Raw genomic sequence first — 26518 nt, forward strand, 5'->3', positions numbered from 1 at the left:
TTTGTTTATTTAATATTTTATTTCTATTAAGTATTAAGAAGTGAAAAAAAAATCAATAAGTTATTTTTAGTATTAAAAAAAGGTCAAATATTTAAATATTTTCAATTTAGTAAAAAAAAGAAAAAGAAATAAGTAATAAGATAACAAAAATAAGAAACAAATAATCTGACATTTGAAAATAAGTTGTTTTTAACAAAAAGTTAAAAAAAGGAAATAACACTTTGATCTATTTAATAACTTAAATTAAATTATTAAATCAAATAAGTTATTAAATTGATTTATTAAACACTTAACCTTGAATAATGCAAATTTAAGCTTTTAAGGATCAAGTTATATCAAATACTATATATATCTTATTGTTTGTACTAAATATATATATATATATATATATATATATATATATATATATATATATATAAAATAAGGGAGAGCATAAGTTTGGGAGAGAAAATTAAGGGTGCTTACAAATGAGGTCTGAGTCTCTTTAAATAGGCAAAAAGGAATCTTGAATAGTAATAATGAACAGTAGACCCGTACTTGAATAGTGTTTGAATAGTAAGAGTGAACAGTAGACTTTTGACTTTTGATCCGAAATCTTGCTTTCGGCTGAAATGACTTCTGACGGGCTTCTTTAAACTATGTGAACACATGCTTGCTACTTTTGGTGCAAAAACTGCAAAGCTTGAAATATTCTTGATGGAAGACATAAGACTGATGATTACTTAGATCTTCTTATTGGAGGAAGGATTCTTTCACAGTCATTACCATTGTCTGGAAGGTAGCTTGTTGAATCATCAGACTTTACATAAGAATTTTCTTGGAAGTATATATATATATATATATGAGAATCGGAGGTATCAACCTTAATCGGGTTTAACCACCCAACTTGAGTTGAGTAGAACTCTAAGAACACAATAGCGACAAACTCAAACCAAAACAAACTTGGTATTGCTTTGATATACTAGTTTTTTTTTTTTTTTTTCCATTTAATCAATTTTTTTAAAAAGTAATGCTATTATATTCTCTATTATTTTTTAAATAAACAAATTAGCCAAATTTTCTTAATTTAATGCAAAATTCATAAATTAAAAAATTTATATATATTTTTATATTGATTAAAGCGAGGAGGGAAAAATAGCTTAAATTATGATCTAAATTAAAATTAAAAACTATAATAATAATAATAATAATAATTAATAAGATTTTGAAAGAAACGTGTCAGTTGTGTGTCAGTGAACGTGTCGTCGTCACCTCTGCTTCAGACTTTCTCAACTACTCAACTCTGAACACCTCAACTCTACTCTCTTTCTTCCTCTTAGTCTCTCTCTCTGGGCTCTCGGTAAGTATCGCCTCCTTTTTCTTCTTCTTTTTCTTTCTTTCCAAACACCCTCCCTTTGGTTCCCGAGAAAACCCTGGGATAACTCGACAGCATGAAATTCCCAGTCCCTCTCTTTCTTTAACCATTTCTTTTCAGTTTCCGGATAAAACCAAGAGAGGTGGTTGTTTTTGTTTTTTTTTTGTTTTGTTTTGTTTTTTGGCCTTTTTCTCGGCAATCAAACGGAGGGATGATAAATTCGATGGAATCTAAATGCACCTCATTTCTCTTGGCTTTGATTTGGACGTGGTTTTGTGATTGCATGTGCGTGAGAGAGATATCCGAAGTATTTTTGGTTCAGGGGATTAGGGTTTGGTTTTACCTGGTTAATCCTGAATCTCAGAACAGAGGGTTAATCTTGCTCTGCTTAATGTTATCGGCTGTTTGTTATTTCAATGTTTATTCTGATTGGCTTTTTTTGGTGTTCTCTAATTATATTGTTTAATTCATGAATTGAAGGTGGAGGAATGAGAAAATTTTGAGCTAGGGTTTTAGGAATCATTGGATAGAATTGATAACGTAAGTGTAAGTAGTGAACGATCAACATACAAGCTATTTTGCATAAGTGGGCATAATTCAAATTATTAAGACACGATTGTTTCACTTAATTTTTTGTAATATTTTCACTTGGAATGATCTTAGATGATACAAAATGTGTAGAGGAAATTCTATCTTGATTGCCACCAGCTGAAATTGAATTAACCTTTCAAAGATTTATGGGCCTATTTGGCAAAACAAAATATGATACACAGTTTTCGTGGCTTATTCTCCATGAAGTAACTATTTACTTGTACACAATGCAAAAGTTTTTAGAGTAACACTTCGCTGAAAACATCTGAAAACATGTGAAATTTGTTATAAGAAGCAATTTGTTTGTGGAACAAATATGAAAAAAACTGTTTGATATGTGTTTAATGAATCAAAAATTGTTTGATATGTGTTTTCTGAATTAAAAACTGTTTTCTGTTTTTAGGAATCAGAACACCTCTAATAATGCTCTATCATATATTAACTATGGCAAGCTTTGACAAGATGTTCCTCAATGTCGACGAGGAGGTTATTTGCAACGGTAAATAAATAAACAATGACCAAAATGTTCAGAAGGGAAAAAAAAGATCAAAAGAAAAAGGAAAATGAAAAAATTTACTCCAATTATTAGAAACTAAGAGGCCTTGTAATTTCTGCAGACTAACCGTAAACGTGAGCTATATGGCTGGCAAAACATTCCATGTCAAGCCCTTGTAGTAGAAATCTGAAGAAACCCTGGAAAATGATCTCCCAGGCTATGAAAGTTCTAGGAGAGGATTTCAGAGTTTTGATGCCTAGGAACTTCTAGGGCGATTTCTGCATCCACCCCACCAATAAAAGAATGAATAAAGTAGTAAATGTCAAAATCTTTCTGCTTAAAGCTATTTTTTATATTGAACTTTGAAATTGCAACATAAAGTGTTTTCATTTTTTTTAAGAATGCAAATTATTAATTAGAATATTTGCAGTGATTTGTGTTATTCATCATTCTGAGAACTTGCTTGGAAAACATTTTAGGATACTTCATTGACTTGGCGTATTCTAGCACCTTTCCTTTGTTGTTTTTAGTGCCTGCATGGCTGCTATTGCACTTGCATTATATAAGTGCAATTGCTTCTTTTTTGTGAAGGGGGGTGCTTTATCTTCATATGATGCATTTTCTGTTGGAACTCAAACATTCTGGCTTCAAGCTTCATTCAACTAGTGGACATGTAGCTAAGAAGAGAAGGCATTAAAATTGGTGGATAGGGGTGGATCCAATGGGGCTGTTACCTGAGTTGATGACCACTATAATAATCTTGGTGACAAAGCCTTTCTCAATGTTCAAACTTCTATGCATAATTTGTGTGAAAACCTTGTTCATTATCGCTTACACTTGGATGGAATTGGTGAGGGCTGCCATCTGCTTCCATGTGAACATCTTCTGGAGAATTGTGATTTGGACAGTTGCTTTGATATCTCTCCCTGTACGAGTTTTGACTGCCTTACAGAGAGAAAGGCTGGTTAGTTTATCTTTTCTTTATCTTAAGTTTGTTTGCATAAACTTAAGTGCTTCTTTAAATGCCAAGTTATTGTAAACTTCAGCATGCACATTACTGTATTCTTAGTGTGTAAATAAATAGTGTTTTTTCTCTAAAAAAATTGTACACTTGTATATAAAAACACATAATTTTAATTAATGAGAAGTTCAACTAAGAGAGGAGGAGGGGAAAAGGGAAAGATTAAGGTGTTGTTGGGGGGGGGGGGGGGGGGGGTGGGGGTTAGTTAAGCCTGATGCTGATCCGGTTGATCTCCCTTGAAGATAACTTTGGATTGTTTTTATTGTTGCTCTGCGTCAGACATTTAGTTTCAATATACATGTTCAATATTTGGTATGAATTGGTATCTCTTTATACTCAATTTGAGTTCAAGGGTTTTAGAGTCAGTGGCCTGCTGGTCTAATCTATTTTCATTGCCTCTCATCACCTCTCATTGCTAAAGGCTGTGGGATTAGGTTTGTATTAGATTGGACCTATTTGGTAGTGAACTTTGTAAAACCAAATATATGATCATTATGATTGTTTCCTTCTGCTAGTTTTGATTTTATTTTCATGGCATTGAGACTCCAGTTATGCATTCCAGGCATACAGACAGGATGGGGGGTACCCCTAAAGAGGAAAACATAGCTTCAAATACCCTCATGCATCATGGCTGATAAAAACTCGTTCTTGGCCTTAAATAAGGCCTTCTGGAGAGTTTACAGAGCTTTCATTAGCCTTCTTCCTGAGGGTGCCCTCATATCTCTATTATGCATTATCAACTTCCTGACCCTATATGATCATTATGATTCTTTCCTTCTGCTAGTTCTGATTTTATTTTCATGACATTCAGACTCCAGTTATGCATTCCAGTCCTGAGAAACATGACCGGTGTAATTATCTTGAGTCATCCCTGTTATAAATATCTTCAAATACTCATTAGAAGAGTACAAAACTCATTCAAATCTATTATAGAGTTGATGAATCAATACTTTTGATAGCTGACTTAAGATAAAATTATTATTGTTGTTAACAGTACTTGCTCTGGCTCCAATACATGTCTTCCCCTGCTGTTTTCTCTCTTTTCTTTTACATTTATTCCTGTCTGACGGAGTTCTTGATTAATTAAGCTGCCTGTTTCCTATTGTTTCAGTAATGCATGCACTGTATTGCCTCTCCTAATACAGTTTTGATACAAGAATCCTTTTTATGCTATGCAGCTGGAAATGCATCTACAAGAGATGCAGATTGATTTGGAGAATCTCATGTGGGATAGGAAGGAACTTGAAGGCCGTCTAAAGGTAGCCACTAAAGAACATAGGGTGATGGAGATGATGTTATTAGAACTTGAAGAGGAATATGATAAGGCGATTGTCAAAATTGAGCTGTTAGAGAGTAAGGTAATGACTGTCCTCTTGCAGGCTTTGAGCCAGACTACTCCCATGCTAGTTATCCCGAGTAATATAAATATTTTTGTGAGTTTCCCTGCAGTTTTGGAAAGAGGTCTTGGCTCTGTCAAGTTTGTGATATTGCTATGAACTCCATTAGTTTCTCTTATTATGATTGCCTCAATCAAATTGCATTAGTTAAAAAAAGAAGGTACCAGAGGGAGAGATAACGACCATCCTCTCCCATGCTGGTTGTACTGTGTAATTTAAAACTTTCTGTGAGTTTCCCTGCAGTTTTGGAAGTCAAATTTGCAATATTGCAATTTAACTTCATTAGTTTCTCCTATTATAATTGCCCCAATAAAATTGCATAAGTTAAAAACAGAAGTTACAATGCCTGCAGCTTTGCAAAGAGTACTCATCTCATTCAAGCTTGTGATATTTCTATTTTTCTCTTATTATAGTTGCCACTTAAAAAAAGAAGGTGCAAGGGAGGAAGTTTTGGAATGAGTATTCATTTCTGTCAAGTTTGTGATATTGCTATTTAACTTCTTTAGTTTTCCCTTATTTTATTGTCACAATCAAATTGCATAAGTTGAAAAATTATGGGTGCAAGGAAGGGAGGGATAGATCAATCTATAGCCTACACATGCTCATCAATGCACATAGTTTTCACCCTAAACATCATATACATGTCATGCAGACATTTTCTTATGATGTTTTGCATACAGTGACAACGTCTCCAATTTGGATTCCTTAATTTGAACTTTCATGGCTGTTTCCTGGGTAACCTAGGACAATTGGGGATTAGGGGTATGTTCAAAGATCATTGTGGTGCTATAGTGAGAACCTCCTCCTAGCCGATGTAGGCTTGTTATAGCTGCTGGTGCAGCATTGAGTAGACTTGAATGAGGCAAATTCTTTGGGACTTATCAATCTCGTAGTTGATGGGACTCTGCCAGTGTGATCTCTTATGTGTTTCAAGGGGAGAGGGTACTTTGAAACTGGACTTTCAGGTGTGGCAAGGGTTGGACTTCTCTTTTACCAGGATACCTAGATCAGCCAACCAAGTTCGATCAATTGGCCAAAAATGCACTTGATGAGAAACTTAAAAACAAATTATCAACAGTATATTGCATTAGGGGATTTCCAGTCACAATATGAATCTGCAGCTAAGTTAGATTCCAATATTTTGTGCACATGAAACCATAGTTTTAAAAGGCTCAAGGCGCACCAAGGTGCAAAGTAGTCCTGGAGCCTGAGGCGCAAGATGCACCTAAGGCGCGGACTGTAGTGAAGTGAGGCGCACCTTAATTTACATATATATTTTTATATAGTATAATCAAATTTAACAATCATTTATTTGTCCTAAACACATAAATCATCAAATATCATGCAAAACCTCAATTGAATCAACAAAAAACATAAAATAAAGAACTCCAAGCATAAAAACAAATCCAAATCCATATTGCTAATAGCCTAATACATATCCAAATCCAAAGTTTCCAAACCAAAGCATGAAACTTGTCCACAATTCAAAAACATCATTAAAAAACACTTAAATAACAAATTTGTCTACAACAAGCAATTATCACTCCTCCTCTAAATCAACAAAATCATCATCATCATCATCATCATCATTTCCATCATCACATTTGTAGCCTTCCCCATCTTCTTCATCCACTGAATCAACCGTTTCTCCATCTTTATTTTCATCTATTAGTGAATGAGAAGGCAAAGTTCTAGAGCTTGAAGCTATCCCCCTCGTTGGTGGTATGCTTGAGCTTGCTCTAGCTCTAGTATCAAACTTGGCCTCCTCAGCTCTAGTAGCTCTAGCAACATCACCCCATGTCAAATTATCATCATCAAATACATAATCATCTTGTGCACCTCCATGAGAATCCTCATCTTCCATTCTTCCTATCAACCATTCATTGTTATCATCTATATCTTTCAAGGAAATTGGGTCCATGGTGTTATGTTCATTGTATCTTCTCTTCAAGGCTCGATTATACTTAATGTATACCAAATCATTCAAGCATTGATGATCTAACCTATTTCTCCTCTTGCTATGAATCTGCAAAAATTTGTAAGCTCATAAATATATTTTAAAGTTTTAACTTTTAACTTTTAAGCCACATTCAAGACTCTATTAGACTATTACTTGTAATTATTTTGGTCACTTACATTTTCAAAGATGCTCCAATTTTGTTCACAACCCGATGCATTACATGTTAAGTTGAGGACTTTCATTGCAAACCTTTGCAAATTTGGAGCTAAAGCTACATATGCAACCCACCATTCAGTTGTAGTATATATATTAACAATTTAGTGAAACAATTCACCTATTTTAGCAAAAATACAATATAATAATTAATCTGGTGTTCTAGTCTTTCTTGTCCTAACAGCTGACTCATTCCCTAATAGTCCTTGGGCATTTGTGTACAAACTCACTTCGGCCACAACTTTTTCTTGCTTAGCAAGGTCTCTTGTCGGCCTTAAGATGCATTTATAGAAATCACTCATAATCTCTATATCATGCTCTATTTATGGTTTATCATAGAAGAATTCCGGGTTCAAAAAGTACCATGTTGCATGCAAAGGCCGATGAAGCTGAATCTCCCACCTCTTATCAATGATTTTGAAGATTTCTTTGTACTTATCTTCATTTCCATTAAAACTTCTCACAATTGTATCCTTAGCTCTATTCATGGCCTCATAGATGTATCCCATAGGAGTTTTTTTTTCACTATCAACCAAACGAAGCACACGAACAAGGGGACCTGAAACCTTTAAGCAAAACACAATAGTGTTCCAAAATGAAGGCATTAGAACTATGTTGGAGTTTTCCCCTTCTACTTTTTTGCCCATTTACTATTTGACCAATCTAAACTTGTAAACATCTTCCTCAAGTTGTTTTTTTGTTCATGCAACTGCGATAATGTGGCGAAAGCAGTTGCAAACCGAGTCTTAGCAAGCCTAAGGAATTCCCTTTGTCCAGTAAACTAACTCATCATGTTGAGTAGCCCTGAGCGATTATAAATATACCCATTTAGTGATATAGCCTTCTCCAATGTCCTCTTGATGTTTGGTAGCTTTCCAATATCTTCCAACATCAAATCAAGGCAATATGTAGCATATGGTGTCCAATACAAATGTGGGCGCTTTAATTCTAACTTCCCTTTGTGACATTGTAGATAATAAATTTACAGAAGTTCTCAAGATAAATAATTCAAATTTTAAAAGTAAATAAGAATTCAAAAAATAGTATTTATTACCTGCCATCACATAACTTGAGTGATTATTTGTTATAACTTGAATAACATTCTCCTCACCAACTTGCTCTACCCATTTGTCAAGTAACTCAAACATTTTTTCTCCCGTCTTAATCATTGAAGAAGTATCAATAGTTGCATGAACATGGTTCCTTTTGAACAACTAACCAAAAAGTTCACCAAAGTTCTCTCTTTCCTATCGATCCATCCATCCGACATAATTGAACATCCATTTTTTTCCATTTCACCATATGATCTTTCATCAAATCTTTTGTGAGAGTCAATTCTTTTTTAAGGTTAGTAACTCTTACCTCACGAAGAGTTGGTCCCTTCATACCCACACCATATTGGCCAATGACCTCAATCATTGGTTGGAAACTCGGGTATGTGATTGCATTAAATGGAATAACAACCTCATACATCCATCTTGTGATAAGCATACAAACTCTTTCTCTTGCTTCGTTTTTGTAGGCATCATTGGTGGTAGTTTGATTTATCTTCTCACTCCTTCGATTTTGAACAACCATCTTTGCATTAAGAGTGAAAAAATGATCCATAGGACCTTTATGTCTTGTTTTTTTTGAAGAAAACATCCTACCACCACTTCCTCCTTGGTTACTACCTCTACTACAAATGTTGGTGACATTCATTTTACTATTAATCTCCTCACCAAAATCTTCATCTTCCAAACCAAACAAATCTTCATTAACATCTTCGCTCCCCATATTCATTTGCTCTTTTTGACTTTACTTGGAACTCATATACTCTTCCATTTCTTCTCTAATATGTTCTAGACATTTTCTACACTTTTTAGCATTTCTATATCCACCAACAAGATGTTGTTTGTGATTATATATACCTCCTTTGGTTACTTTATCATAAAAAATGCATATGCTGGTGTTTTTTTTTTTTTTTTATAGATAAATCACAGAAATTTTATTAGAAAAAGGGAGCAAGAAGGCAACCTGAAGCATACAAGTAGTATACATGAGAAACCACAAGACAAAAAATGCAAAAAAGAAAACACTCACCAGCCCTCAACTAGAACCCAACCAATCAACAAAGTTAATTAATGAATGGGGTTCTCCATCTAAACAAGACTTAGTCCAAGAGAAAAGATTACAGACGAAGGAGTTTTTCAATCTTTGGATCGACAAAGCCTCATTATAAAAACTATCCTATTTCTTTCTTTCCAAACCGTCCAAAATAAACAGAGAGGAGCTGCTCGCCAAGTCTTTCCACGCTTCTTGTCCACAAAGGAATCGGACCAACCAAGGAGAGTGTCTCTAACCGTAAGCGGAAGGACCCAATTAACACCAAACAACGAAAACACAAGATTCCACAATACCCTCGCCTTGGGGCAATGAATAAGGATGTGATTTATTGTCTCCTCTTCATCACAACACAAGAAGCAGCTGTTTGCTAAAATCCAACCCCTCATTTTGATTTGATCTTGGGTTAGAACCTTCCCCCAAGAGGCTTCCTAAGCAAAAAAAACCCACCTTTGTAGGCACACAAAGGCTCCAAATGAATCTCCAAGGAAACGAGACTGCACCACTAGAATCAAGAGTATTGTAAAGGGATTTTACAGAGAAAATCCCATTCTTAGAAGCATTCCACAACACTCTATCCTTCAGCCCAACAAAAAGCCTCTTTCCTTGAAGGATCGAAAGGAGACTCACCACCGCCTCCATCTCCCAATCATTAAAGGGTCTAGAGAAACAAGGAGTCCATCCCCCCACATCCCCCATAGAGTCCCAACAATCCACTACCCACGCATCTTGAGAGACCGCAAAGGCAAACAAAGAAGGAAAAGCCTCACAAAGGGGAGTGTTTCCGCACCAAATGTCCTTCCAAAATTTCACCCTTCCACCATCCCCTACAGCGAAAGAAACATTTTTAAACATCAGAAAGCCTTCCTTTCTAATTTCCTTCCAAAACCCCACCCCATAGCCTTCCCTAACCTCACAAGAAATCCACCCTCCACCTTCTTCCCCATCCTTCCTACTGATACTAAGCTTCCAAAAGGACTCCCTTTCAACCGCAAAGCGCCAACTCCATGTGCACAACAGGGCCCTATTAAGAATAGAAAATTTTCTAATCCCCAAACCGTCCTTCTTTTTATGAGAACAAACCACATCCCACTTTACAAGATGGGGCCTCTTCTCTAACGCACCCCCACCCCAAAGGAAATCCCTTTGGATTTTCTCAAGCCTCAATCTAACAACTCTAGGCATACGTAGCAAGGACATAAGATAGATCAGCATGCTAACCAAAGTGCTCCGAATGAGAGTGATTCCCCCCCCCCTTGGAAATGAACTGCCTCTTCCACAAAGCAAGTCTCTTCCGCATCCTTTCTTCCACACCATCCCACACAACCACCGACTTATGAGGAGCACCTAGAGGGAGCCCCAAATAAGTGGAGGGGAGAGAACCCACTTTGCATCCCGGTTCAGAACCAAAACCTCAACGTTCTCTACTCTTCCCACCGGCAGAATTTCACTCTTGTTCAAATTGATGCTTAGACCAGAAATGGCTTCAAACCACATTAATAGCTAGCTTAGAATAGCCATTTGCTCTTGGGAATCCTCACAAAAAACCAACGTGTCATCAACGAACAACAGGTGAGACACTTGTATCCCACTGCCACCCCTACCCCTTAACCTGCAACCGGTCAGAAAACCCCCCCTAACTGCTCTGTTAATGAGGCAGCTTAAGGCCTCCATCCTTAAAACAAACAAGTAAGGGGAAATCGAGTCCCCTTGCCTTAACCCTCGAGTGCTCTGGAAAAAACCTGTAGACAATCTGTTAATCAAAACTGAAAAAGAAGCAATGGAGATGCACCACCTGATCCAACCAGTCCATTTCTCCCCGAAACCCATTTTTTGCAGCACTGTCAACAAGAAATCCCAATTAATATGATCGTAAGCCTTCTCTAGGTCCAATTTGCATAACACACTAGCTTCATCCCCTTTCAGCAGCGAGTCTATGGCCTCATCAGCAATTAACGCAGCATCAAGGATTTGCCTTCCTTCAACAAAGGCATTTTGGGTAGGAGACACCACCTTACTCACTACTTTCTTCAACCTATTAGCTAGGACCTTGGCGAGAAGCTTGTACAGGCCTCCCACCAAACTGATGGGTCTATAATCGCTTAAATCATCAGCCCCCCCTTTCTTAGGGACTAAAACCAGGAATGTGGAGTTTAGACTTCTAACAAATTTCCCCCTCTCAAAAAAATTCTTGAAGAAACCCATTAGCTCGTCTTTGACAAAATCCCAGCAAAACTGCCAGAAAGTAATGGGGAAACCATCCGGACCAGGAGCCTTGTCCCCATTCAACTCTAAGAGGGCCAGAAACACCTCTTCCACAGAAAATATCTCCTCCAGCCTGATAGTCTCCTCACTCCCAATTCTATCAAACTCCATACTGTTCATACTAGGGTGCCAACCACCAGGATGCGATAACAAATCCTGATAGGCCCTCACCACACCCCTTTGAATTTCTTGATCTTTTGAAAGCCAGTTACCATTAACTTTAATATTTTTCAAACAATTCCTTCTACTGTTAGAATTTGCCATCTTATGAAAGAATCCCGTGTTTTTTTCGCCTTCCTTCAACCATGTTTCTCTTGATTTCTGCCTCCACGAGATTTCCTTTATAAGCGCTCACTTCTTAAAGTCCTCCCTGGCCTCCTTTCTAGCCTCTAACTCCTGCTCGTTTAAAGCTGTCTGCTGCTTCTGATCATCCCAAAAGGACACTTTGTCTAAGGCCATCCTCAAGTTCACCCCCACTTTACCAAAAACTTCCTTGTTCCAATTCTTCAACTTAATTTTTAAAGCCTTTAGTTTTTTTGAGAGGACAAAACTATAAGACCCACTATAATTGAAACCTTGCCACTAGCCCTTAAGAAGCTCCTTAAAGCCCTCCTCCTTCAACCACATATTCTCAAAACGAAATGGAATTGGACCTCTCCTCACCCCACCCCCATCTAACAGAATTGGGAAGTGATCAGACACGGGCCTTGGGAGAGTGCACTGAGACACCCCACTAAAATGATTTTCCCAATCCTCCGAAATTAAAAACGATCCAGTCTTGACCTGGATTGACCATTCAGCCCTCCACTCCACGTATAAGGCCCCCCCTGAAGAGGCAAATCTCTTAAAGCTAACTCATCTATCACCTACGAAAACCTTCTCATGGAACTAGACAATCTTCCTTCTCTACTACGTTCACTGGGAAATCTAATCACGTTGAACCAAGGATCAAACCACAACCCTCGAATGGCACCTAATTCTTCCCAAAAGGGTTCTCTATAACTTTTCAAAGTAGGTCCATAGACCCCCGTAAAGAACCACATGAACCCATCCTCGCAGTTCTTAAAACGACATGAAATTGAGAAGAGTCCCACTTCCAGACCTACTAACTTCAAAACTCTTTTATCCTAGAAGACCACCACCCCTCCAGCTGCCCCCCTTGCATTGACAGCTCCCCAACCTAAGAATCTTCCCACACCAAGACTGTGAAGAACCCCCTGGGACATGTCTTGAATTTTAGTCTCCTGCAAACACACCACATCCACTTTTTGCGACCTGATTAGGTCCTTAATTACCTTCCTTTTATTTCTGTTATTAGCCCCTTTGACATTCCAGGAAAGAATCTAACCCCACCTTCTCTGATCAGAGAATTCTCCTTTCTCGCCCCATTATAATTAATAGACCACTCTAATTTTTTCAATTCCCGGTCAAACTTAGTGGACCCTGACGAACCCTTTTTCAGATTTTGCTCTCTTCTTCTCTTGGTCCTTAGGAGCAGATTCGGGATTTCACCTTCAAAACCTTTCGTAGAAAAGCCTAAAAAATTACTAAACCTTGCTAGGCAGCTGTTGTCCCAACGACATCCTTTCCCCTCCAAATCCTAAAGCAAGCCCTCAAACTCCCCCCCCCGGCTGTGCCTTCTCCAGCCATTGACTTCTCCCCCTTAGAGACCAACTCCCCATTGCTACCATCAGCCAGGATGATTCTCAGCGGGGTCTGCTCCTTTTCGTTAACAACGGAAGCCAAACCACCGAAGGACCCCTCATTCAACGCAACACATCCAAAATCAGAAGGAATAGAAGAAGAGAGTTCCCGCCCCCCCCCCCCCCCCCCCCCCCCCCCCCCCCACCAAAGGAAAAGAACAAGGATTGACATACCTGGATGCCTCTTCACAGAGCGCTTTGTCAGTCAAGCGCCCCCTATCCATCATTTGAGAGGTCATTAGCAACAACGCCTCCCTCGACAACCCGACAAGGGGGTCGACTTCTCCGCTTGCGCCTCCACTTGCGCCTCTAACTTTGGAGGGCGACTGCTCAACTCGAGCCCTAAGAAGAGAGATTGGAGCCTCGTCCCCATAAAAGGCCCCTTCTCCCTTTGCGTCAACTTGAACAGGCCCATAGCCCTCACCTGACACCCCCTCGCTGCAACTTAAAGGACCATTTAAGTGAATGGGCCTTGGATCACAGCCCAAATCCACTCGGCTCACGTGACAAGGGCCCTGGGCCTCCCTGAAAATTAAAGCTAAAGGTCCACACCTAGGCCCACTACAAAGGCCTTCCGGCCCACAGCCAAGGACGTCCATACTGTTGGAAGAGGACTCCCTACCCCCTCCCACTAGGCTAGCTGAACCACCAACCCATCTCCTCTCATCAGTCTCTTCTGCAGAGACCTCAACAGAAATGGTGGGTGGTTTACCTCCAACAAGTGCCACGTCTTGTACCTCCGACTGCATCCTCAACTGCTCCACCTTCTCCTGTTGACTCCCACAGCAAGCCACACGATGAGACCCATCAGCTTCTTCTCCTACCCTTAGCCCGCCCTTCCCAGAGGAGCTTCCCGCCGGCACCACCTGCGTGAACCAAGGTGGAGATTCCCACCACAGTTGGAGAGAAAAACATCCCGACCCCAAAACTATATGAGCAAAGTTAGGGACCTCCCATTCCGCACGCTTCACCAGAATCCGAGCCCACTGCAACTCAGACAAGGATTTGGTATCTTCATCCACTGCAATGAATCATCTGTACCCATCTCCGATTCTTTTAAACACCTCAAGACTCCAGAAATGGAGTGGAAGCCCGACCACCCTTACCCATGCCTCTACAGCATTGGAGTTCTTGCAGGAACACCCCATCTTTGGGTTCCATCTGTCCAAGATAAGACAATTTTCCTTAATGCTTCTTTTGCCTCTGGCTAGAACAAGCTCAACCTCGTGAGACAACTCAAAATCAAACATCAGGATACCCTTGCCTAACACAGCAATCTTCATCTTCCCCTTAACCTCCCAATTCTGGCGAGTCCAGCTCCTTACATATTCTAACTCAGGTAAAGGAGCTGAGATAATACCCCACCTCCCTACCAGATAATGTCTCAATTGATCTAATCTTCCACACACCTCTTTTTCCCCTACCTCTAACCACACTGACTCACCTACCCTTCTCAGGGTCGACTTAACAGCATCTGCAAAGGACATTGTCTCCACCCCCTTTTCCTTCCAATGAACCTTCGAAACTCCCTTCGACTTCAATGGAACCTCTAGCACATTGGTAAACTTTAAACCTTCTGACGGGACCATTCTAAGACCTCTCAACCTCACGGCCAAAGAGTTCCAGCCACTGGCCTGTCCTTTGCCTTCAGGAAAAATAATGTTACATCTTTTAGCTGCTAAATCTCGAATAGAGCATAGGATGAACCTCCCTACCTTATTCAACCGTCGCTCCATTCTAAACTTTCTGTTTCCCTCCATCCATTCAATAACCCATCTTTGATCATCAACCTCTTTGCAACAGGCTTCAACACCTTCCAATAAGCAACGAAGACTAGCCTCCCCAAATCTAATCCAAGAGGCAATACCTCTACTTCTCTCCCAAATACATCCTTTCAGCTTTCCACCCGAATCCTCAACCAAAATCTCAAACGATTTAGACTCCACCACAAACCAACTTCTTCCTCCCCTAACAACTTTGAATTCCCTAATTTCTAGCTGAATGGCCTTATTGAGAATAGTTAGATCACAAATACCCTTCTCTTTTTTTCTAGACAAACGGTTAATCGTTTCATCGCATATGATGGTGTTTAAATTTTTTTCATTAACCAAACGAGCATACTTCCATCTGAGATCTCTTCTTCCACTTGCACTAGAGTCCACTTGAGTTTCACTCTCATTATCCATTTTGCAACAAATTATCTATACTACAATAAATAATTATAATTAAATTAAGAAAAAAAATAGAAAAAATAACACATTAACAAAAAAATATGCACATGAGTGTTTTTTGTTTTTTTATTTTTATTTAGTAAAATTTCATGTCAAATTACAATATTTATTTATTTATTTTAAAAATGCCAATGAGAGTTATGAGACAAGAACAGAAAAAAATATAGAAAAGTGAAGAAAAAAGAAAAATACCAAGGTTCCGGAAAGATATGTCTATTTTTCCTCCTTTTCTTTGTCTTCTTCACTTCTCCATTGTACGATTGAGGCTAGGGCAAAATTTGAGAGAGTTGTCGAGTTGAAAACAACCAAAAAAGGGGGCTGGAAGGGAAAACATGGCCAAAACGGCGTCGTTTTGGCCTTTTTTTATTTTATTTTAAAGGAACAGGCTCTAAAACGACGTTGTCTTGGCCTATTCTTTTTAAAATAAAAAGGGTCAAAATGATGTCGTTTTGACCCTTTTTAAAAAGGTCCAAAATGGTCATTTTGGACCCTATTCTCCAAACAATGTTGTTTTGGTCCCAAAAAAAAAAAATAGAGCTTCTCTCTACTCTACAACCCAATGCTAGAGGAGAAAAAAAGGAGGTAGGGGATTGAGGCGCACCTGTGGACCGCGTTGCGCCTTCGTGAAGGGGCGTCACCTGCCTTCAGGCGAGGTGCCGGAAGGTGGCGTCGCGCCGCTTGGAGCCTAGGCGCGCCTTTCACAACTATGCATGAAACTTCCTCACTCTTGCTTGAAATGTAGTGGATATGTTTGCGGTTTCTTCTAGAGGAAAGTGCTGGTTTGGAGAGTCGAAATCCTTTGAGATTTCGATAGAGGAGGTCAAAAGGAAGGTGCTTGGGAAGATCTACAAGAGAGGCTGAAATTTTCTTACGTGGATTAGGTTTGGAGGGAAGGCTAGGCTTTGCTAGTGGAAGGGGTGGAGACTTGTTGGGCAGCTAAGGATGGGGAACCCTTTAGAAAAGGTTGGATGGAGGGGGGTCGACATTTTTTGTTGGAGTTGCACAACAATAGAGCAGGGCATTTCTTGATGTGTACTGTTTTTTCAGTGGAAGAAAATAGGTTCTCCTTGGTTTTCCTTGAAGGGAGAGGCCTTTTAAGGGGGTGGAAGATCTTGTCCAATAAGTTGAGGAGCCTTGGTATTTCCTCAAACTTTAAGGGGGCGGAGGAGTCCTTTATAGCTTCTAAACAGGTGATGATCCCCGTGATCGTGGCATGGGGAAAGAGGGATCAAATGCTAAGGTGGTGACCAATGTTTTAGTAATCCCGTGTAATGCTGTTTGGGTTGAAATTAAGGAGGTGATTGACAAGAATGGGGAAGCTTTGAATTGAAGTCTTGTGGGTAGAATTTGTATTTTTTCCTTTTTTGAGGGGCGGGGGGAGGTCTTGGATGAATTAGGCTTTGTGTACTTGGCACCTGAAAAGGAAGCTTCTGTTAGCCTTGATGGGAGGTTCCTTTATTCTCTTTGGGTTTGAATTTGGAGGTGAAGTTGAGAGGGTGCTTCACTCAGGAGTGAGTTGTTTGAAGGGAAGATTTCTCCTTTTGGAATGGAGGAATCCCTCTATTGGATTCTATGAGGAGGAGGGTGGTGTTTGTGAAGTGTGGGTAAGGATTTTGGGCCTCCCTTTGCATCTCTAGAGAAAAGTTTTGTTTAAAAGGTTAGGGGACGCTTGTGAGAGGTTTGAAGTCATTGATAAGGACACGACAGAGCATCAAAACTTGCTTTGGACTAGAGTCCTTGTTGAGACCAAAGGGTGGAAGGTGTCAAATTCTTTGAAGGTGGTGGTGTGAACCTCTTGCTTTGTGACTCATCTTTGGTAGGAGATTCCCCCTTAGAGGAGCGAGTTGGTGGTCTTCTTTGCTTCACAGTGAAAAGTTAGCTTGAGAAGAAAAAGGGGATGGATCACATGCTGGGGAGAGAGTGGCAGTCGAGGTCTCTGAAAAGGCGGATGGTCAGGTGTTGATTGAAGACCCTTTGTGCATTGCAAAAGGAGGGGAAGGTACAATAGCTAAAAGGATGGGGCTTAACAGGCCTATAGGGCCACAACCTACTTCCTTTGCCTTTGCTTGTGGGCCTAGTGAGGAGATTGAAGGGGTTGTTGGCCCTAGTGCAGTTTTGTTGGCTACTAATGGGTTTAGGGCCAAGTTGGGCCTTGTATAGGGTGGGGGGGCTAGAAGGCCCAGTTTGGAAAGAGGCCCTTAGTTCTTCTTTGATGTTGGACCGGGGTCATCCTAAGAGAATGGGTAAGAACAACCTTGGGCTAACTCTTAAGCCCATTCCCCTAGGATCCTCCAGAATGGAGAGAGCCAACTAGAGTTCTTCCTCGGTTAACACTTGTTCTGTGACAGAGGGCAAGGACACTCTAGATCCTTGCATGTCAAAGTTGTCCTTGTCGAAGGAGTGGAAGGTGCCTTTCACTGACGAAGCCCTGGCCATCGGTCAACAAGTTTCAAGGTTCAGTTCTTGGGGCTCTTTTTTCTTTGGGGGATGGGTTTTCTTCTTCTTCTACTCCTGTCTTGATGGCAGAAAATGCTTTTCAGGGGAAAGTTTGTCGTGTGGCCTTGGGGAGAGAGTTGGGAGGGGATGAGAGGATTGTGCCTGGAGGGTGAGTCAAAAAAGGGTCTTGACCACCTTTTCCTTATCCGAAGGACCCTTCACAACACTCCTTGAAAACTTAAGCAAACTGCCTTCTTGTAGCAACATCCTTAGCGGCCAACATCTAGAGTTGAAAGACCCCAAGGAAGAGAGGGGAGGAAAGCGAGGGTACCTGGATGCCTCAACCAAGAGAGCTTTGTCATTGATCTTTGTCCTATAGCTCGCCGACTAAACAACAAACATTGAGGCCTCTAAGGCCATGGAATCCAGTTGTGATTCGGTGGGGGAGGATCTTGATAGCCTTCTTAGGAAGTTTGCCAATTTTAGTAGCTTTGTGGGGAAGCCTGTTGTGGGTTTTGAAAAGAATGTTAGTTCTCTTTTGAGGAAGCTAGAATCAAGAAAAGGGTGTGGGGTTAAGGTCTTAGGGGAAAAATGACTTTTTTGTCATGGGATGAAAAATAATAAGTTCTCTCTTCATTAGATTGACTATACACACGGTTTATATAGGAGATTACAAGAGAAGAAATAGGAAACAAAAGACATAATAGGAAACTAACTTATTCCTAAACTAACCTATTTCTAAATCATAAAACTATCTATTTACAGAAATAAGAAACTAATAAACCTATCTATTTACAGAAATAAGAAACTAATAAACCTATCTATTTACAGAAATAGGAAACTAACATAATAGGAAAAAAAATTCTCATATTCTATTTATAGCTCAACACTCCCCCTCAAGCTGAGGAATAGATGTCTTCCATTCTCAGCTTGAATACAAGATCGTGAAACATTGAACTGTTCAGCCCTTTTGTTAGAATATCAGCTAATTGATGTTCTGATGGAACATAGGACATACACACTACTCCTTCCTCCAATTTTTCTTTGATGAAATGTCTATCAATCTCAATATGTTTTGTCCTATCGTGTTGTATAGGGTTATGAGCAATATTGATAGCTGACTTGTTGTCACAATAGAGCTTCATAGGACCATCTCACTTGATTCTCAAATCATCTAGAATAATCTTCAGCCAAAGTAGTTCACACAACCCTTGAGCAATGGCCCTAAACTCTGATTCTGCAGACGACCTTGCTACTACATTCTGCTTTTTACTTCTCCATGTTACCAGATTTCCTCTAAGAAAAGTACAATACCCTATAGTTGATCTTCGATCCATTAGGGAACCTGCATAGTCAGCATCGGTGTATGCTTCTAGAGCAAGAGTATTGTTCTTCTTGAACAAAATTCCTTTCCTGGGGTTGCCTTTCAAGTAATGTAGCACCCTGTAAGCAGCTTGAAGATGAGGTTCTCTTGGATCATGCATGAATTGACTAATCACGCTCACCGAGTAGGCGATGTCTGGCCGAGTGTGAGCAAGGTATATGAGTCTACCAACCAGCCTCTGGTACATTCTTTTATCCACCATTGGTTCCTCTTTAGCTTCTCCCAACTTGTGGTTTGGATTCATTAGGGTAGAGACTGGTTTACACCTAATCTTCCCTGTTTCTGCCAATAAATCAGTCACATACTTTTGTTGAGAGATGAAGATCCCTTGTATGGAATATGCCACCTCAATACCGAGGAAGTACTTTAGTTTCCCTAGTTCCTTTATCTCAAACTCTGTTGCTAACCTCTGCTTCACTTCATGCTTTTCTCTCTCATCATTTCCAGTCACTATGATATCGTCAACATAGACTAAAAGAGCAGTTACTCCCCCTGTAGTCGAGTGCTTGATGAAGAGAGTGTGGTCACCTTGGCTTTGTTTGTACCCAGACTCTTTCATGACTTTTGCAAATCTCCCAAACCAAGCCTTGGGAGATTGTTTTAGCCCATATAGGGCCTTCTTCAGCTTGCACACCTTGTTACCTGTGTTTTCCTCAAATCCTGGTGGGATGTTCATGTAAATCTCTTCATCTAAATCACCATGAAGAAATGCATTCTTAACATCATACTGTAGGAGTTGCCAATTGTAGTGGGCAGCCAGTGACAACAGGATTCTTACAGTATTCATTTTTGCAACTGGAGCAAAAGTCTCATGATAATCAACTCCATAAGTTTGAGTGTACCCTTTGGCTACCAATCTTGCTTTATGTCTCTCTAGAGATCCATCAGCTTTATATTTCAGTGTGAAAATCCACTTGCAATCAACAATGTTTTTCTTTTTCGGTCGTTTAACAATCTCCCATGTTTTATTCTCTTCTAATGCACTCATCTCCTCTCTCATAGCATTCTTCCATTCCCTTTTTGTCAATGCCTTAGAAACAGTGTTAGGAATGATAGTGGTGTTTAGACTCACAATAAAATTCTTGTGAGCTGGTGATAGGTGCTTAAGAGACACATAGCGTGATAGTGGATAAAGTGGTCGGTTAGTGCATTCTCTGGTGCCTTTTCTGACAGCAATGGGAAGGTCTAGGTCTAGGTCTAGGTTGTTTGTTGAGTCAATGGAAGTTTCACCAGGTTGTGTATGTAAAGGTGGGTCTGATCTTACCATGATTTCATTCCCAAGGTCTGAGTTGGATTCTTGGACCTGCTTTTGTTCTGGAATGGCCTTTTCCCTTGAATACACCTTAGGAAACTGTGGAAAATTGTGAGTGACTCTGGCTAGAACAGAGGATGACATAGGTTTTTCATCACCATGGGTTGAGACATGAGGAAGATCAAGAGGTTCAAAGGACTCATAAGGACTATCTTTCATCATTGAAATCTCCCCCTGGAGAGAGGACTTGTGGAAAAAAGGTTTATTTTCTGTGAAGGTGACATCTGCAGAGATGTAAAATTTTCTAGCTGAGGGATTGTAACACTTGTATCCTTTTTGAGTGGATGAGTAACCAAGGAAGACACATTTTATGGCTCGGGGGTCTAGCTTGTATCTATGTTGGCTGTGGACATGAACAAATGCAGTGCACCCAAATACCCTAGGAGTGAGCCCATTTGAGGTTTGAAGTGTGGATAGAAACTCTTAAGTATCTCGACGGGGCTTTTGTTGTCTAATACTCGTGAGGGAATTTTATTTATCATGTATGTGGCAGTAAGAACAGCTTCCCCCCAATAGGACTTAGGAACATTCCCTTGAAAGAGTAAGGCTCGGGTTGTGTTGAGTAAATGCCCATTTTTCCTCTCGGCTACCCCATTTTGTTGGGGTGTGTTAACACATGATGAGTCATGGAGAATGCCCTGTGATTGAAAATAGGGTGACAAAATCTGGTTGAAGTAATCTCTAGCATTGTCTGTCCTAAAGCTTTTTATTTTAACCCCAAATTGGTTTTGAACCATTGAGTGGAAATTAGGTATAACAATGTTAACATCAAATTTTTGTTTAAGAAGAAAGATCCATGTAACCCGAGTGCAGTCATCAATTAAGGATACAAACCAATGAGCCCCAGAAACATTAGGTATAGTTGAAGGACCCCATATGTCACTATGAATCAAATGAAAAGGATGAGAACTTCTTTTATTGCTAATAGGAAAAGATACACGAGTATGTTTTGCCAATTCACAAGTTTCACAATGAAACTCAGAAATATCTAATCCTTGGAACAAATGAGGAAACATGACCTTTAAAACCCTAAAAGATGGATGACCTAGATGTAGGTGATACAACCAAATGGTATCTTTATTTGAGGAACTGAGAAGAGACAACGACAAATTATTACTAGTTTTTTGAGATGATTCAAGGTGGTAAAGACCGCTCATTTCCTTAGCAAGTCCAATCCTCCTCCCCGAGCCTTGTTCTTGAAGAACACATTAAGAAGGGAAAAAAATAGCATAACATTTAAGATCATGGGTAAGCTTTTGAATGGAAACAAGGTTGGCCGACAATTTTGGTACATGGAGGACATTTTTAAGAATAAGGGTAGGTGTGATGTACATGTCTCCGAAACCTACAACGGTAACTAAAGAGCCATTGGCCACTACAATTTTCTTGTTACTTGGGCTTGGGGTATAGGTATTGAAAAGTTGAGATTTGGAGGTCATATGGTCTGTGGCACCGGAGTCTATTATCCAAGAGTCATCATAAACTCTGTGTGAGGCATTTATGCAAAAAGAGATTGAAGGTGTACATGAATTTTCCGACATCTTCCACGAAAAAACCTGATCTCTTGGAATTAAGGTAGATCGCGAAACAAAAAAATCAACAGCAATGAAGGCTGGTAAAAGAACACATGAATAAAAAAAAATCCAACTATGAAGGCCAGAAAAATGGCAGTGAAGGCCAGAATGATGCCCAGGTCTTAAAAACCTACAACTCTGATACCATGACACAAAATATGGGATGAAAAATAATAAGTTCTCTCTTTATTAGATTGACTATACACACGGTTTATATAGGAGATTACAAGAGAAGAAATAGGAAACAAGAGACATAATAGGAAACTAACTTATTCCTAAACTAACCTATTTCTAAATCATAAAACTATCTATTTACAGAAATAGGAAACTAATAAACCTATTTATTTACAGAAATAGGAAACTAACATAATAGGAAAAAAAATTCTCCTATTCTATTTATAGCTCAACAAAATCCAAAAACTAGAATGCTCGATTAATTACAATAGGTTTTTGCTCCTGGGGAGGAGCATTGGAGTTCCAACGCTTGATTTGTGAGTTTGCTGTTTTGTTACCAATTTGGCTAAGGGATTTTGATTGCAGTTGGGTTCAATGGGGAAAATTGTATTCTTCCAGGTTGTATTTCAATTGGGGTTATGTTGGGGGTATCCTCTGGTTTTTGGGATCTAATGCTAGGCCAAGTACAACTCTCTTGAGGGTTGGTTGTTGTTAGGGTGGTAGGTGTTTGCTTTTCCTTTCGTTGCTTGCCTTTTGGCCTTAATTGTGTACTTCATGTGTACTTTGTTGCGCCATTTTGCGCCTTTAACATATTATCCTAATTTATCTATCCAAAAAAAAAAAAAAAGAAGATCTGATCAGTTGGCCAAACATTGAGCCTTTAAACTCGGGCTTTTCTGAGGTGTTTTATGGCTCTCTTTGATAATTTACATCAAGATATTGCTGTTGTGCCCTGTTTTGTTTGCTGATTTTGTGTTCTCTTGTACTCTTATAATGACTCCTGGTTTGGAGGACATCTCCTCTTCCTTGGGATTTCTAATTCGTGCAATGAGTTATCAATTGTATGCTTCTCATGCATGCTAATTTTCAAGTTAAACTACAAAGAGAATTGTTGCAATATCTTATATCAGGTGCAATTTGATCCCAACTCTATTCCAGTTGCACTTGGTGCAAGTTTCACTTCACAGAAACCTGACCCAAGTCACAAGACCTGTAGATTACTGTTTCCTTGGATCCAGTGGCAAAATATTGATGCTGCGTTTTGATCCAGATACCTTCTAGGCACATCATGTCATTAGTTAAGTTCTGATTTCTATACATGCAGATACTCTGCCTTAAGATGGAAGGTCATTGTCTGAAGCCAGTTATTGAGCACACTGCATAATTCACCTTAAGTAGGACCAGAGGCCATCCTTGTCATTTAGATGGTTACTTGCATTGAGTTTTAATTGCCATTTCTAGAACCACTTTCTTTGATGACTTAGATTTGACATTCTGCATCAAATCCCAGGAATTGTTTATGAACACAAAATAATACCTAGTAAGCATTTGGTATTGTCTCCTTGGAATGAGTTGGAGACACTCGCAATTGTTGGAATTTACAAATTATTCTATTCTCAAATACACTTTTCATGGCTATGTTGTGCACAGATACAAAGTTTTTGGAGCTTGAATTTGTAGATACGTAAGCACATATTGTGGGAAAATGATCATAATTATGTTCATAAAGTAGATATTTTCTACTAATTATGTTAAAGACATAGTCACTCAGGTCTTTTGACCTGCTCTTGCTATGGGCCTTTGCTGAATGTAGCTCTCCTCTTCTACATGTCAATTTTCTGTTTTGAGCAACACTTTCAGGGACTGATTCAACTGAAAGTCATTAGGTAGTAGGAATAATTATTCGGTTGGTGCGCAGCGATAAACATCTGTGGTGGGAAACCTACACCCACCCCACCAACCGCCCCCCTTCTTCCCCCTTCCCTCCTCCTCTCCTTCTCTCCTGTCCCTAGGTTTTGAACATGAGCGCCTGGCATCTGTTTGTGCCTAGTTAAATTTGGATTAGAGAACTAAAATTTCAATGAGTTAATGATGGGTTGAGAACCCCCTTGTAAATGATATGTGGTATGGAGAAGAATTAACCTCTAACAGATTGGAATTGTTTTGATTTAAATATGAACTCTATTCTGTTCATTTCCACAAGTTTCTCTTTTTGCTGATACAATTTACATAGGATTGCGAAGATGTTGGTCCATGTTTTCTGAATTTCTCAGAAAATATGATCTGGTTCAGTTCTTTATGCATAGAGTTTTGTGTGTGTGGCTCTTGACAGGTGCAGGATCTGAAGAATGAAAATAATCGGCTGAAGGAGATTCAGGGTAGAAGACTATTGAGCCTCAAAGGTCAGGATGACACAGGGAATGACCAAAACAGTGGCATTACTGACAATTATGGCATTCCATATGGGATCCCTTCATGGAAATCTGGTTATCATGAAACGGGCTTCATTCTTCAAGACTTTATGACGCACAGAGATGATTGGGAGAATGAGAGCAAAAGTAAAACTGAACTACCGTTCCCATCAAAATCAGGAGCAGAAGCTGCTGGGCACATCTATCCATTTACTCCTGGGATTACCTTTAGAAATTCCAACATGAATGAAGTTCTTGACCAACGAAGGGACACTGCTCTTTTACAGAGCCTGTTCAGTGCCATATTATCACTTTTGGTTGGAATGATTATCTGGGAAGCAGAAGACCCTTGTATGCCTCTTGTGGTGGCTCTCTACACTGTGGTTGGCATGTCATTGAAGAGTGTGGTTCAATTCTTCTATACCATCAAGAATAAACCCGCTTCAGATGCTGTTGCTCTATTGAGCTTCAACTGGTTTTTACTAGGCACACTCACCTACCCAACACTGCCTAGGGTTGCTCGTATGTTGGCTCCACTGGCCTTAAGCTTTGTGGACCAGACATTGAGCTGGCTTGGTCTCTCTTCCAACTAGCCCAGAAACCAACTTGGCTCATCAAGATATCACTTTCCACCTTGTATCATAAATCTTGCACCATCAAAGTTTTGTTTATTTTGATGAATGCTCTTCATAGCCTGTACACACAGATCAATTTGCCTTGACTATTTATCTATATAATTTTTTTTGGTTAAAATTTTCCACTAGGTCTTGCAAACTGGGGTATTTAAATTCTCCATTGTTCTCAAGAGTAACTTATAGATTCTGATCATCTCAGTATTTTCAGGTGCCAATAAGCAGGCTCGGTGATTGTGCTCCAAAGAGTCTAAAGCTTTATCTCCTGGGCTATGCCTGTGCAGGCATTGGGATGGACCAGAAAATGGCAATTCAACTCTCCAGGTCAGTACAAGCCAGTGAGATGATAACATTCTACTTATTACAGAAAAACCCAAAACAAGATTCTTAGGGATGGAATAGTGGCAGTGGTCAGCGACCATATCTTTTGATACGGTCGGTTCTACACAGTCGACATGTCCTGTCCTTGTTCTGATGATATTCAAACTGGGTGGTTTCAGTTTCAAAATTTATTCAAAGCTGGGGTGGGGCCATGCAGAATAATCACCATCTGCATATCCCCCATAACAAAAATGCAATGCTGCACATTGTGGCAGTGGAGTGAGGGAAAGGGACAAGAGAAACTGGGACATAGCCAGTTGTAGGCTCACATGCTTTATTGAAGGGGTGTTAGTGTGATCCATGTGACACTGCCACTTCCCTCATAATCCATGCTTATTCAAATGGGAATTTGTGAGACTGACTTATTCCTTCAGTTTTGATCTTATTATAGATTTTCCTTCATTCTTTATTTATTCTTAAAAGTATAGAACATAGAATATATATATATATATATATATATATATATATATATATATATATATATCATTAGGTGATATTCCATTGGCCCGGCTTCTAGGATCATGGAAAGTCATATAGAAATACAATCCCTCCGGGAAAATCTCCTAAGGGCATCTGTTTCTACCTCTAGTTGTAATTAAATAAGAGAAACTAAGGGTCTATTTGGAAAACCATTTTTGAAAATGGGTTTTTTTTTATATTATTATTTATAAGAAACGGTTGAAAATATAGAGAATAGATACTTTTATACTGTATACAAGTAAATAGTCTCTTCACACAGTGAATGATCTAAAAAAACTGTTTTTCATATTTGAGTTTTTAAAGCAAAATTTTGTTATTGAAAACAATTTGAGATCTGTTTCGAAAACATCCGCACAAGTTCTCAGCAATTTCCAAAATCCAATACTAGAATTTCGAGTTTCTAGTGAGTAAGAAGTCCTATTTTATATGTCTTAGGACAGTGTCTACCCAGTTGACAACTCTCTGGTTTAGCAAATTGAGCTATTTTAGATATATGAACAGAAAAGATGGTATTATTTAGATGGAAGATGGTCCTAGCATAGGATCATTCAAATGACTATAGAGGAATTCTGAATTCTTCTTCATAGGCTTTTAATCAAACATTTAGGGATGAGCTTGA

At 39.3% G+C, this 26518-nt stretch overlaps 1 protein-coding gene across 2 annotated transcripts; it reads left to right on the top strand.

Annotated features, from left to right (window-relative positions):
* The first annotated feature begins 1300 nt into the window (after positions 1-1300).
* On the top strand, positions 1301-25159 carry LOC117906322. 2 transcript variants are annotated; one of them, XM_034819312.1, is made up of 4 exons: positions 1301-1339; positions 3033-3405; positions 4641-4820; positions 24328-25159. In XM_034819312.1, exons 2-4 carry the CDS (start codon positions 3163-3165, stop codon positions 24997-24999), a joined length of 1095 nt encoding a protein of 364 aa, XP_034675203.1. In that variant the 5' UTR covers positions 1301-1339; positions 3033-3162; the 3' UTR covers positions 25000-25159. The 2 variants fall into 2 exon arrangements, with proteins under 2 accessions (XP_034675203.1, XP_034675210.1); XM_034819319.1 differs by lacking the exon at positions 1301-1339 and adding an exon at positions 1357-1496.
* Positions 25160-26518: the final 1359 nt, after the last annotated feature.

Source organism: Vitis riparia, chromosome 2 (assembly GCF_004353265.1).
Source record: "Vitis riparia cultivar Riparia Gloire de Montpellier isolate 1030 chromosome 2, EGFV_Vit.rip_1.0, whole genome shotgun sequence".
NCBI classification, from domain to species: domain Eukaryota; kingdom Viridiplantae; phylum Streptophyta; class Magnoliopsida; order Vitales; family Vitaceae; genus Vitis; species Vitis riparia.

What these genes read in the sequence shown, in the direction of transcription:
- LOC117906322 (XM_034819312.1), top strand. Translation starts at nt 3,163, where the DNA reads ATGGGGCTGTTACCTGAGTTGATGACCACTATAATAATCTTGGTGACA. An exon ending in CCTTACAGAGAGAAAGGCTG is followed by an intron (nt 3,406 to 4,640) that starts GTTAGTTTATCT and finishes TATGCTATGCAG; the next exon opens with CTGGAAATGCATCTACAAGA. An exon ending in TTGAGCTGTTAGAGAGTAAG is followed by an intron (nt 4,821 to 24,327) that starts GTAATGACTGTC and finishes GGCTCTTGACAG; the next exon opens with GTGCAGGATCTGAAGAATGA.